We start from the raw sequence: 14,904 nt of genomic DNA on the forward strand, positions 1-14,904 counted from the left end.
CGCCTCCGGCACGCCCGCCCCGTTGTCCAGCTCGCCTGTCGGTTATACGGATTATGGCTGACCGTTGGGCCGGCCCTTTGCAGCCGCGCAGCCAACAAGGCTTGTCGACACGGGTACCACCCTGTCGCGCGATTTCGCCGCCCCTCAAATTGCCATTTATGCGACCCCCAACGGGTCGACCATGGGACAGGGGCATCCCATGGCCGAACCGGAGTGGCGACCCAAGGCCGCCCTTTTGGAGTGCGGCGACCTCGGGGCGACCCACTTGGGAGGCCCCTGGGACCTCCCTGACGGTCCCGAGGTTGTCTTTGGGGGTGCCTGTGGGGCGGTGTTCCTAGGGTAGACCCAGGGTCGCCGCCTGATGGCTGGGTCACGGGGGCGCCCCACTGATGGTTTCTGGGGTGACTCAACCGCCCCGCGGTGTACACACAAAAGTGTTTGACCGCGCGCGTATCGGCCGTGCAGCCTCAGCCGTCAGGAGGATACGGAAGCGGTTCTTCAACTGCCCAAATGTACGCTCCACGGGCGGGGGGGGGGGGGGGCGGAACAGGCGGTGTTGGCCAGGAATTTGGAATTCTTGTTGTGTGGCCCGCAGGTTTATAAGGCCCCAATTATAAACGCTATTTTGAGATTATTTTGAGATTATTTTGAAATCGTTTTGGAATCAAAACCAACTTTGTTTTGATTTCTTTTCATTTCAAAATTGGTTCAAAACTCTTCAAACACACCCGGGAGGGGTGTTTGAGATTTCAGAAATCCAAAATTCAAGGAATTGAACTTTTGAAATGGCAGTACGCCTGTATGGTTGCCAGGCCACTACTCCCCATTCAAATTTCTGTACTGGGTCAGCGGAGGTTGCAAATGGGTACATATATACCTACCACCAATTCTTGGACTGGCATGTCCGACGACTCCTCTAGCCAACCAAGTTCTGGGATATGGCGGTCCAACAAGATGTCGGACTTGCCTGTCCGAGCAGATGGGCCAATTTGTGATGGCCATGTCCAAGAACTGCTCGGACAGGCCGCTCCGAGGACTCGTCGGACCTACCGGTCCAAACTGGTGCCAGCACATAGTCTGACCTGCTTGCCGAGGTCTTTGGCAACTTGCAAGCAAGGAACATTGTACTCACACGAGGGAACCTCCTGGGCCAGCGGAGCATCCGGTTCAAGCTCCGGTCCTGGAGCTGTATTCCAGCTGTCCTGGCCCCTGTCACAGTTATCTTGCCCCTGCCTACCCACTCCGGCAGGCTACTCGGTCAGAGATGCACAAATGTTTATATGTGCACCCTGTTGTTTGAAGCTTGCCCGAGAGATTTTTGAAATCAACAGTCTTTCATTTCGATTTTGTTTTTGTTTCAAAATTGTTTTCAAATACTTTCAAAATAAAACTCAAATATTTGTTTATAAATGGGGCCTAATTGTACATAATTATTGAGGCTTTTTTGAAACATATTTGGGCCTGTATTTGCCACAGAAAGTTAAGAGATTTTGATTTGAATCAAGTTTGGAATATATTACAATAAAACTTCGATAACTGTTTATAATTGGGCCCTAAGTCCCTCCTACGGAGGCGGGCGCTCCGCGCCCAGGAGGGACTGAGTTAAGTTCGTGTAGTCCCGCGCGGTGGAGATGCTGTCCCTCTGACGGAGGCTCGCTTCGCGAGTTCAGCCGCACCCCCGGGGGCCCGAAGTCTCGAGGGACTTTCTTTTCGCTCGTCCTCTGACCCAAAACTCGGGCCACCGTCAAGCAAACCATCATTCTTCTCATCTCTCAGACTGCCTGCCCTCCTCGCTTCTCTTACAGGTATGAAACTTGTCATCTGGGATTTCCTTTGACATCGTATGTTTTACTTCCTAATTAATCATTGAATCATTTTCTGCTCATTCGACAAGCCAGAAGGACCCACGAATATTCCATACAAGCCAAATAGTACAATGAGGACCAACTCGGATCACTGCACCGGACCAGTTAATCAAAAGCAAGAACTAATCTCTGCTACATCTGACGCTGCATTCAAAAGACTGTTCAAAGAGCGCTCCATTCTCATCCCGTTTCTCAATAGTATTTTGAAGGAGGATCGAGTTGTGATTGCCGAAGTTAAAAAAATCGCCAAAGTCGTACGTTCCGCTCCAGGTTCACCAACCAAGCAACACGCAACTCCTCATAAACGGAAACGATCTTCAACAATTGATGACGTGCAATACATTACCAATGAGTGCCCGGGTTTTTACAAATCGCACCGGACTATACGCTACGACCTTGTTGTGGTAACCGCCGACAATACCATTATTGACATTGAAATGCAGACACAACCCCAAACTTTTTATCTTGACAGAATGGTATACTACAGCTCTCGTCTGATTTGTAACTACAGCGGTTGGAGTGGCGACAAGCAACCGCGCAACGTTTACAAGGAGTTCAATGGTGAACGCATCTCCGCTACGGAGCTAGGAACAAGCAAGTGGAATTACTCATGTAACCCAGTTTACATCATCTCAATCTGTAATTTCGCGTGGAGTCGTGTCCCGACTATATCCAAGTCGCTACATGAACATTGGCTTTTGTGGCAGTCGCCACATTGGAAAAAAAGTGCATGTCTCCCAAAGAACCCAAACAACGTCGTGGCTGTAGCGCAAGACAAACCGGTTGCACAATTTGTTTTTGTATCCCTCCCGACTTTTCGCGACGTTCAGGGCCACGACGTAAACAACACGCTGGAAAAAATGATCTGGATTTTCGCTAATGTTAAACCACAAACAACCCTGCAAATGCTTCCCGAATGGACAAAGACTGACGAACTTCTCAAGTCAATCATTGACCTGCTCCGATATGGTGCTCTCACCCCCAAAGAGCAACAAGAATACGAGACTTGGAAAGAAGAAGAAATCCAATATTTAGCAACAATGGGGGACGGGATACAAAACGGAGTGGAAGAAGGTCTGAAAGAAGCGTTGGCAGTGGTTGAAGCTGAACGCAATTGAGCCGAAACTGAACGCAATCGAGCCGAAGCTGAACGCAATCGAGCCGAAGCTGAACGCAATCGAGCCAAAGCTGAACGCAATCGAGCCAAAGCTGAACGCAATCGAGCCAAAGCTGAACGCAATCGAGCCAAAGCTGAACGCAATCGAGCCAAAGCGGCCGAAGGCAAACTCAATCAAGAACGGGCTCGAATCGCGGAGTTGGAAAGGCTGTTGGCCAGGCTGCAAGGTGGGGGCATAGAACCACCACCGAACATGACATGAATTGCATAGTGAGTGGAACTGAGTCTTTTCGTTAGAAAGATACCAAGTTAGTTGATCCTGACAGAACATGTTGCTATCGTGGTGGCGAGGCTCTTTCCCAAGGTTTTTGTTTACCAGGGACCTTGCGGGGGCGTTGCGGATGCCGATTTTTAGGGAATTCTTTCGTATCTTTGTTAAGCAGTCGCATGTCGGACGGGCTTGACAACCAAAAAAGAACTCAATTCCAAAGGTCTGCAAGCGGTGTTTCTTTTGTTATCATTTCGTATCGGAGCAACTCTAGCATTGTTAAGCACCTCATCTTTTAGTTTACCAGCAAAAAATCTACCCAATACAATCTGAACAATATAGCTTTATGTGGGCTAAAAGTACATGTTAGAATGCCAGCCTGGTTTTTCATTTTCTCTCTCTCTGTTCACCTTTTTTGTGGCTCTTTTCTTTGCCACACTTCATCGAATCAATCCTTGTTGCGCTGATGTTGGGCAGTATCAGATTGGTCTATCAGGAAAGAAAAAAACAAGTCACAATGAATTTTATCGAGTTTTGTAGTGGGTTTGAATGGGAAATAATCAATCCCAGAACTCAGTCCCACTGTGAGTTGAAAATCAATAACTGTGAGCTGGATCTAAATCCCAATCATTGACCATTTAAGGTGTTCAAAGTTGAAATCATAAAATTTTCAATGCATAAAATCATAAAATCATAAAACTTTCAAGTGATGATTTCATATGTATCATTCTAGAAATGTTGCTTTAATTTGAGTGCTTGGATGCAACATATTTTCTTCAGCTTAGAATTTTATGATTTTATGGTGTTATGATTTTATGCAAGTCAACTTTGAACACCCTAATTGTGTTTTCCCACAATAATACAACTTATTAGTGACATTATGACCAAAGATATCTTCCATGTGGGATGTGGTAAATTCTGAGCTTCTCTATTCATCATGATCAACTGAACATGTCTTCATTTTTGTGGCTATCATTGTGTATGCGAGGGGTATGCAGAGTTTGAGGGAGAGAGATAATGCCGGGTTCTGATGGCGCCGTTGGTGTTAGGATTGATCGAGAGCAAGTTACATTGGCAAGTTGTGATTCATCGTTGTTGCTGTGAGCACTTACATCTTGATTGTTAGCATGCATATCAGCGGGGTCTTTGGCATGAGAAAAAGCTTTGATGACTCGATTAGACCCAGATTTTTCTTTGTTTTCACCAATATCAGAACTATACTCAAGCGTTGGAACTGTTGAGATTGGCAACCCAACTGGTTGACCACATTCTGGGCCTAGGTCAACATCCAAATTGGAATGATCATCCGTCTCTTGGTGATTGCCAATCTCAGATGACAAATCAGTATCAATCAAGTCACAGTCGTTATCGGCAACCAAGTTCTCATCATAGTTCACGCTACAATCTTCATCCTGAGATTCCTCTGGCAAACAATGGTCATGTTTGTGAGGGTCATCAAACCTATGATTGACATCGGGGTGGCATTGCTTCACCAAGGGAGCTGATGGCGGGTTCGGACAAGTATCTTGGGATCTACAAGGACGGGTTTTTGAGTGTGTTTCCTTCCATGATTGTGAACGTAGAGTTGGTTGCTTGCGCAATCACTGCTCATCAAAACCGCCGAGGTGGAAATTTCCAGACATTCTTGCTTGATTGAAAGTCAGAGCGGGCCCGTAGGGGTACAGAGGCATCAAAGTTCCCAGAACACAAGTCAGGTCGGCCATGAAAAGTCAAATCCGACCATAAGCGCCGTACAAGTAGGGATCCATCGGAAGGCAATGAAGTTTTGCAGGGAAAATAAAATAAAAAATCAATAACAGTCTGGTATTCTTGTTGGGATTGAAATAAGAGGGTGAAAAATCGGGTATTCTTCATTGGTAAAATTGAATTTCTTCAGCTATTGGCTGGTATTTGGGGGCGAGACACCTTTAAGGGCTCATAACCTGTTGTAGTGTGAGCAGCAGATAGAGTGATGTATTGCTAGTACCAGGCCGGAGGGGAAGTACCTTCTCCTCTGGGCTGAGCTGCAGCCAAGTAGGCTATGTGACATATGTCACAACACTGATTTGGCTGATTTCCTACAAAGGCAATCCGCCAAATCCTTATCTATGGTGCTCCAAACCGCCCCAAATTTTTTCTGCCATAAGAATATCTAAGTATATTAAATCCACACTTTTGTGGAAATTGGGATCAAGGGTTCCCCCTGCAATTTTCTGAAAGGGGGCTTAAAACTTAGCCCCCTGCCCACAAAAGGAAAATTGGCACTCCTGTTCAACCTCCAACTTTTTCAGGTATCAGCATGTTACACTTAACACCGTGAAAAAATTAATTTAAAGTCCCCAAACATAAATGCCTTGGACTTGCCCCCCAATTCCTGAAGCAGGCATGAAAAGGGGCAGGATTCAACCCCCTCGTGCCTGTTGTAATTGCAAGGGCATGAGGGGGGCAAAAGAGAGCAACGCAAAAAGATTGAAAAAGTATAAATTGAGAGAAATGCATCTGTTTTATCCCGAGGCAAAAAAAATCTGAGCTTCAACGGTAAGCACCAGGGAAAAATTGAGGTCACCTGAGGGCAGGTGATTTGAAGAAGACTCTTGTTCAGTCTCCAATCATACTCCAAAACCCATTGAGTGGGAATCCCCAATGACCACAAAGGGGCCATTGTTTTGATAGTGGAGTCTTGCCACAGTAGCTCAGGTGTCTGAACATGTTTTACTCAATGTCACCTGCCACCAGCTGTCATCACATTTTCCCTGGTGGTGGGTGCAGATAGACCAAGGAACAGTGTTAACTATACCTTCCCAGGAGCCTAAATCACAAGTCAACGCTGATCTACGCTGATGGCCACTTCCTAGTATGGTTGCTTGGTCCGCGCTGCCCTTTGAATTGGGTTCTGTGTTGGAAGGAGTAGCTGAAACGTGATTCTCTCTTTCTTGAAGGGGCAATACAGTGACTAAGGCAAACATAACCTTCCCAATAGGAATTCCTCCCCAAAACAATCTTCTCGGACCAGTGCATAGGGACAAATGGCGGCGACCTCAACGAACTTATATGGCCCCCAGTCTTGAGTGTTTGTCCGCCGGCAGCTCAAGTTCCCCTGTCGCGCTTGCACAGGTTGAGCGAGCTTGTCCTGGTCCCCTCCGCCATCACATTTGTGATAGGTCTGAGGGGTTTAATGTTCAAAAAATTCAAGTCAATCAGTCGGGCGGCCCAACTCAATGTGTTCTACCATTTTATCGAATTCAAGAACTTGGTGAATCCGACAGCGGCTGGTGTGGCTGCAAAACTGAAGGAGTTTTCAACGGAGTGGGCAAACCTGAAAATCCATCTCACCACTGAAATCTTCATGGGTTTCATCCTGCAGAGCAGCATCGGTCGCAACTCCCCTCTCAAACTTGACTTTGACAGAAGAGTTGAATTGGAATTGCAGAAGACGGCTGAGTCAACCACTCCCACTTTTGATCGGCTGATTCAGATCCTCGGGGCATGCAAGTTACAGGACAATCACACTCGACCAGCGTCCAGATCGGCCCCTGCTGGACATCACTCACCGGCCATCGTGCAATCAAGCACGGAGGTAACACCTTTTGATCAATTGGCTTTCCTGGTTGACATTCCGGAGGCCGACTGGCCGGCAGCGTTGGAATTCTACCACTTTACAGCAAATCGATGCTGGTCATGTGGGGATAAGTTCCACTACTTACGCGACTGTCCAACCAGAACGCGGTCAACGCCGGTAAACCGCAGGCAACGAGGACCAGGTGGTTTGTCCTATTGTCCAGCCCCTGCAAATTTTCCCCAATTCCAGCAAGCGCCTTTCATGCCAATGATTCGCGCAGTTTATCCACCGCCAAACCTCCAGTACGGCTCGTCACAGTTTGAGCACTCAACTGGAAATTTTCCATACGGTCCTCAAGTCAATCCCGCCCAGTACTTTTGCCAACCTTTGATGTTCCACCCCCCCGGCCCCTACCAGTACCAACACCCGAACCAACTGCAGCAACCTCCGGACAATTTCCGACCGGCAGACAGCTATCAACCTCAGCCAAATCAGTTGAGACATCAACAGTCGAGCAACTTCAAGCATTGATCTGATCAATCGCAGGGGGGTGGGGCTTCAGCCAAGGAAGTGGAGGTGTCTGAACTTCCCGATGGCGTTGCGGAGGGTTATTTTCAAGCAATGACGGCCGAGATTGACGTAAGTACTCCAGCAATTGTAGACTCTGGGGCAACCCACAACCTTACAGGAAATCTCAGCCTGCTCCACAGCTTCAGGAAGCTTAAAGTCCCTATTTCTCTCAATGTAGCAACTTCTGGAGCTGGAGCCAGCATATCAGGCGCAGGGGAATTGCTATTTTGCAAACCAAATGGGGTCACAGTCACCATAAAAAGTGTCTTGTACTGTGAGTGAGCGTCATCCACTTTGATCTCACTTGCCGCCCTTAGGAAGGCTGATTGGTCTTTTCTATATGAATGTGATGCAGACACTTTTGAAATATTTGATAAGTCGGCACAACTCTTGTTCCGGTGCCTGTTTGAACGTGAACGTAACCGGTGGTGTATCCCATGTCTGATGATTTGAACATCATTGAGGTTCAACAAATCTTCTGGAGTGGCAACAAATCTCTCAATCTCTTCTTCTCTTCCTGTTTCACTTCCCTCTACTGTTTCTCTTTCCTCATCTTATTCCTTGTTGCCATGCTCTCTCGATTCCACTCCAAATCCTATGCCTACGGATAGGCCCTACTCTTCTGACTTGTCCTTGACAGCAATGAACTCTACTTCTCTCTCTGCTTCACCAAATGATCCTTTTGTCACACCGTTTGAAAGGATATATCCGTCGTCCTGGCGTCCTGAGTCGCTGACTGAATTGGAGAAGGTACTCCTCTTCTGGCATCGGATTTTTGGACATGTCAGTCTGCGAAAGATCAGGTCTTTGATCAAGCAGCGCCTAGGTTTTGGGCTCCCATCTGATCTTCCTCCAGGGAAGATTCATTGCCCTATCTGTGCAATAAGCAAGAGTACCAGTCTTAATCGAATGACAAGTACGATGCACAACCCTTCGAGGTTGGAGATACTTTGCATGGACTTGATGGGACCAGGACACCATTGATGGCTCCAAATATTTGCTGACATTGCGGGATGTGGCGACGGGCTACTCTTACGTAAAAGGGCTGTCTGACGCAAACGCAGTTCTCATGGAAGTTATCCAAAAGCTTGAGAAGCACACCGGAGACTCTGTTAAAATACTTCGAAGTGATAATGGAGGGGAGTTTGCAAATAAAGCTCTAAATGTGTTTCTGAAAGAGAAAGGAATTATTGCCGAAAGATCACTTCCATATCACCACTAATCTATCAAAAAGGTGTAGTGGAGCGCTTCAATAGGACTGTTGCAGACATGAGGCGCACGGTTTTGAGCAACAGCCAACTGCCTAGGAATTTTTGGATCTACGCTTTCATTTGGGCAAATCATGTGCTCAATTGTATTCCTAATAAGGCCAGCAAAGGAAAAACACCTTTTGAAGCTGTAATTCAACGGCCTCCATCTTTTGATATGTTCAGGATATTTGGCTCCAAAGATTTTATTCATGTCCCTGCCGAGCTCCAAAATAAACTCAATGACAGAGCTTATGAGGTGTATGTGGTGGCACACCTAGAGGCCAGCAAAGGCTGGATGTTTTACGTGCCTTCCACAAACAAATTTGTCTCATCTGCAATGGTCTGTTTTGTAGACAGTATTCCAAGAGTGACATTGACTAAGACCCCGACTGCTCCACCAGTCAACCCGGCATCCGGTCCAGAAAAGATGTCTCTTGATTTCATACCGAGGCAGATTTCTTTGGGCAACTTCATCAACAAAGTTGAGTTTGATAATCTCTTATTGACGCTGTGCTGCAGTCATGCTCTTTTTATGGAGTGGACATTCCAAAGACATACAAACAAGCGATGAAATCTACAGATAAGGCGCAATGGGCCACTGCAGTTTCTGAGGAACTATCCAATCTGCTTGAAATGGATGTCTGGGTGTCAAAGCTAATGCCGGAAGGGACTAAACCTCTGGATGGACGATGGGTGTTCACAAAGAAAGCGGGTGATGATGGTCAAACAAAGCATTTTAAGGCACGCTATGTCGCTAAGGGTTTTCGACAGGTTGCGGGCAAAGATTTCAACAAAACCTTTGCTCCTACGGCAACTTTTGTGTCACTCCGGTTGCTTTTGACAATTGCTGCTGGTTTCAATTTGAAGGTTCACAGTTTCAACTTTGTCGCAGCGTATCTCAACTCCCCAATAGACGAGGAGGTGTGGGTTAAACCCCCCAACGGTGTTCAACTCCCAGAAGGGCATGCTTTCCTGCTTAAGAAAGCGTTGTATGGCACACGCCAGGCGGCTCGCTGCTGGTGGCTTCATCTGAGGGGCGTCCTGGACAAGTTAGGATACTCCCCTTTGCAATACAATAACAGTCTCTACATTTTGCCACATGAATCCGAGACTGGAATGATTTGGATACATGTTGATGACGGGGCTGTAACAGCTTCCAATGCGAACTTCTAAAGAAGCTGGAACATGACTTGAAGGACGTTCTGAAAATAAAATGGTCTGATGAACTGGATTCCATAGTTGGACTAAGCATACAACGGACAGCTGAAGGTTTTATATTATCTCAACCCAAACTGACCAAGGGATTACTTGATGAGGAGTGGGATGGGGTGCAAATAGCTAAGACGCCTTTGCAGCATAATTTCAACGCGCCTACGGAGGCTGGTGACCCGTCCACTTCCTCGAAGTATCTCCATGTTCTAGGTATGATGAGCTATCTGGCAGTAGGAACAAGGCCAGATATTGCCTTTGCAGTGAACTACTTGGCGTGTTTTTCCGCTAAAGCTAGTGTCACGCACTGGAAAGGAGTTCGTCATCTGGTGAACTATATCGCCGGCAGTACTGATCAAAAGCTTTGCATTTTTCCTAACAGAGACCCCAAGGCGTTGCAGACATACTGTGACGCATCCTGGGGTGGCGAGTTCTCTAGGTCTTCATACAGGGTTCTTATTCTGTTTTTAGGCTGTCTGATCTTATGGTGGCACGTCGACAGGCTTCCGTGGCAGCTTCCACTGGCCATGCGGAATATATGGCGCTGGGAGCCGCGACGCGGCACGCTCTGTGGATCAAGAATTTTCTGAAGGATGTACTGAAAGTGGACATATTGGGACATCTTCATTGCAACAATCAGTCAGTGGTGCGGGTAGGTACAGATGATGTGTCTAATAAACGGACAAGGCACACTGATTGAGATTTCTATATAACTAATGAAGCATTGTACAAGAAACTGACTACTCTGACGTGGGTGCCTACAAATGAGCAATGGGCTGATGTTTTTACAAAAAGTTTACCTCCTGAACTTTTTAGGCGAATGCGGAATTTCCTTCTTAAGACAATATAATTGTTTCTTTCGTATATATTTTTTCCTCCGCTTATATTGTTTCTCTATTATCCATTCTCAATGTGGGGCCGTAGTTTTTTTTCCCCTTATTTTTCTTCCTTTCACCTTTTTTTTCCTATCTTCACTATCTCTGGATTACTTTTTGTATGTAGGGTCTCGAATCTGGGCGAGGGGGTGGCTGTTGTAACCTAACCTGTTAGGTTACAGCGTGTGACACTTGCCCACCCTTGGAGACCATATTTGAGCGGGTAAACAGACTGCAGAGTCTGTTTCTCCCACTTACATTGTCATTGATATTGTTTCAGTCACTTCAGGGCTCAGTAGGAAAATGACCGCCAGCCATATAAGTTTTTTGTTACACACCCAAAAAGTCCAAAACTTTCAGGAATATTTCCATAATGCATATAGTTTGTGCTATCAAATTATTAGCAATAGTTTTCCATTGTAGGATGACATATAAGGGGTGCACGTAGGGCTTAGTAGGAAAATGACCACCAACCTTGTATCTTTTTTATTACAGACCCAAACAGTCTAAAAATTTCAGGAAGATTTCAATGTAGCATATTAAGCTTGCTATGAAATTCTTAGCCATGGGGTGTAATCAAAATAAGAGATATAAGGTGTGTGTGGATAAAGCCTGCCGCGCACACCCCATATCTCCTATGTTTATCACATCAAGTTGCTAAGAATCTCATATCACAAATAATATGCTACATGAAAGATTTCCTGAAATTCTTGGACTGTTTGGGTCTGTAACAAAAAAGTTATAAGGCTGGCGGCCATTTTCCTACTAAGCCCTCCGCGCACCCCTTATACATCATTGTAAATTGGAACACTATTGCTAATAATTTTATAGCACAAAATATATGCATCATGGAAAGATTCCTGAAATTTTTGGACTGTTTGGGTGTGTAACAAAAAAGTTATATGTTTGGCGGTCATTTTCCTACTAAGCCCTACGTGCACCCCTTATATGTCATTCTACAATGGAAAACTATTGCTAATAATTTGATAGCACAAACTATATGCATTATGGAAATATTCCTGAAAGTTTTGGACTTTTTGGGTGTGTAACAAAAAACTTATATGGCTGGCGGTCATTTTCCTACTAAGCCCAACACGCACCCCTTATATCTCATGTTCTGATGACACACTATTGCTAAGAAATTCAGGGGGTACAATTTATGCATAAATCTCTGTGCTCTCAAGTTTTATGTCTCTAGTACGTGGAAAAAAAAAGTTATACATAATTGGGAGGCTCTAAAACTTGTTTGCTGGTGAAAGCTTGAATTCAATCAATTTTCACCAGCCAGGAATGTTTAGCCTTGGATGTAGCATCTAGCCAATGGGAAGTCCTCCATTGTAACAATATTGCACACATTTCACATAACAGATATGTGGTCCTACATATACAACTTGGGTCCAGCTTTAGGCAAATCAACAAATTACTATGTGCACACCAAAAAAGGTGTGAACCTTTGTCCACTCCAATAGTTTTGGATCAGGGAGATGTTGTTCACACCAAATGTGCATCCAAAATGAAGTGTCCACAAGTTCACTCCAGCATTTATTGGAGTTATAAAACATGCACTCCAAACATATTGGAGTGAACTTTAGTGCACTCCAATTCCCTCATTTTGTGCACACCAATGAGCTCTGGAGTAAAGTACCATCCACTGCAAAAAGAGTGTGAGTGGCACTTCACTTCAATCAGATTGGATTACATCAAAAAAGAACTTTTTAAATGAATAAAAAAGAGATTTATTGAAACCATCACAAATCATGGTTATTAAGAAGAAAGGTGACATAAAAACAAATAAAAAAACTCTAGACTTTCAAAAAATTCTCATAAGGATCCAGGCCCTTTTTAAATAACATCACCCAAGTTTTAGTTGAAGTATACTTTTTTGCTATAATGGGGGGAGGGATGGGTTTGAACCCATTGATACCCTCAACAGTAGAAAAAACCCAGTAATTCACATCAACATGGAGCAGATAATTTGCCTTGGAATAACTAGAATCTTTGGAGCCTAGTAAAAGAGGGAGGAAGGTGAAACAGATGATCAAAAATAATTGGATGGGTGCAAGTGTTGGCAATAATTTGCCCGTTTTCTAACCTATTGAGCCAATTTTAAGCTTTCAATGGGGATTTTATGGCAGGGCTTGTAACATTGAGGGCATTAACAATTGTTTTTATTATTTATTCAACTCCCTGTATTCTTGAGTAGATTTTTTTGTTGCTCATGATCTTGTTGATAATTTCCTGCCTGACCTGAAACCATCCCTGCTTGCCATCTTCGCCCAGAAAATTTGAAATGCAGTGACACTGAAACCCACAGTTACCATCTCCATCTGGATCAAAAACATCCAGAATTTGCATGCAGAGGTGTTTTAGAATCTGGTTGAGGTAAGTGGCCTATTAAAATCATATTCAAACATATGTAAGCCACATGTATGATAATTACAATGGGTGTACATACCATGTTTGGTTGAGAAGCCAATGGTTCAGGTTGGATGTTCTATTCATCCAATTTGGACTCCCCACTCACTTTTTCTTCTTGTTCTTTTCATCTATCTTATTCACACCATTGGCCTTGTTCTCATAATTTAATTGGGACTCTGCGCTTGCTCCGCCATACTTAGCATTGTAGGAATGAGTTATTGTCTTTGCTCTCCTCTTAAGGGCTATCTACATTGTCATTGTTGTCAACATCCTGTTTGATTTGATTAGATCTGCTATCAGGATGTTTTTGAGGCTTGGCTACTTGCTTCTTTTGTGATTTCTGCTTGTACAATCTAAAAGGCTGAGGGATTTCTCTTGGTAGATGTTTTTGCTTTCTTCATGTTCATTGGCTGGCCTTTTTTGGATTTTTCTTGACTCCTGGGACTTGAATGGGGATGACACCATGATTTCTGGATACTATTTGGTGGATTTTCTTGAAAAGTATTGCTAGCCTTCTGGGAGGCTCATTAGTAAGTGTTGCAGTCATCTTTTTAATTTCGTCATCAAGTTGAACTTCAATTTTGCCTTTTTTCTGCAGAAGCAATGTAATTTAATTGGATCCTAGCTCTGCATCAAGTCCAAAAAGATCTATAACAACCAATCCACTCACAGTGAACTCAAGATTGTATTTCAAATGCCATTGGAGGTGTAAATCATCTGGCATCAATGTCCTTCCACTCTCCAATATTTCAGAAATCTTATGAGCACAAGGTATTCCAATTCCTTCAGTGAGAGTTTGAGAAAAGCACTTTGTTGGGTCCAGCTTTTTCAGGAGATCAAATTTTTCAATTTATTTCTTGATTTCAAAACTTGAGATCTTGCCAAGGATCACAATGAAGGGTTTAGGGATGCTGACAAGTCTCTTGATGGTTTCTTTAACAATTTATTTGTGGACTTGATTGATCTGAGCATCAACTGCTAGTGATAATGAATTAAAAACATAAATTATATCAGCTGTCAAGTTTGTGATGAATTTTTTGAGATAATTGTAACCATATTCAACCCTTGATGTGTTGAGATTGCAGAAATGAGGATACTGGCTCAGGCCACAAAAAATGGCTCCTTGACAGGAATCACTTTGTAATATTGCATTTCAACTGGCAGCAGTTTCTTGAGTTTTTTCACAGTGATCCACTTTTCAAGGTGATCTAGGGCCCAAGTTGTTAAGAATCCCTTCAAGGTATTGTATTGTTCTTCATATATTCTGGTGGATTTCAAGTAGGTTACCTGTTTCCAAAAAGCCATAAACCTTTCCCATGGTTTTTCCTCTTTCTTGCCCTTCTTGAAAATGGAAGGAAAATAATTTTTGCAGTTGGTTGTTATGTTTTTGTTGAGGTGCCAAGTGCAGAGGTTGGCTTGAGCATTGGGGAAAGCTTTTTCCAGCGCTTGGCATAAGGCATCATCTTGAGAACTTGGATTTCCCATAAATAATTCTCCTTGTCTTCAAAAGTAAAAAAAAACAGAATGCTACAGAGAAAGATTGTTTGGTAGATCTACTATAAACCTGTGACCCTGTCCAATGATATGTAAGAGGGTTATATCAATTGGTCTTGTATGTGGGTAATGTGATGGTTGATTTGGGCAAAGTTAATTGATCCTGGGTGAGAAAAAAAGAGGTTTTGGATGGCTCTCCTAGTGTTTGCCTTGACTTCCCATGCCCAGTTCATCTCCTTGAAGAATGTCATCATAGCTTCAATTGGGCTCCTCCCACCT

The 14,904-nt window shown here is 44.2% G+C and overlaps 1 protein-coding gene across 1 annotated transcript; it reads left to right on the forward strand.

Moving 5' to 3' along the window:
- Positions 1 to 1,936: 1,936 nt before the first annotated feature.
- On the forward strand, positions 1,937 to 2,745 carry PtA15_18A189 (uncharacterized protein; the record flags this gene model as incomplete). Its single annotated transcript, XM_053164702.1, has 3 exons — positions 1,937 to 2,504; positions 2,573 to 2,629; positions 2,696 to 2,745. The coding sequence occupies 3 exons, from the start codon at positions 1,937 to 1,939 to the stop codon at positions 2,743 to 2,745; spliced, it is 675 nt and encodes a 224-aa protein (XP_053028686.1).
- Positions 2,746 to 14,904: the final 12,159 nt, after the last annotated feature.

Source organism: Puccinia triticina, chromosome 18A, assembly GCF_026914185.1.
Source record: "Puccinia triticina chromosome 18A, complete sequence".
In the NCBI taxonomy this organism is placed as follows: Eukaryota; Fungi; Basidiomycota; class Pucciniomycetes; order Pucciniales; family Pucciniaceae; genus Puccinia; species Puccinia triticina.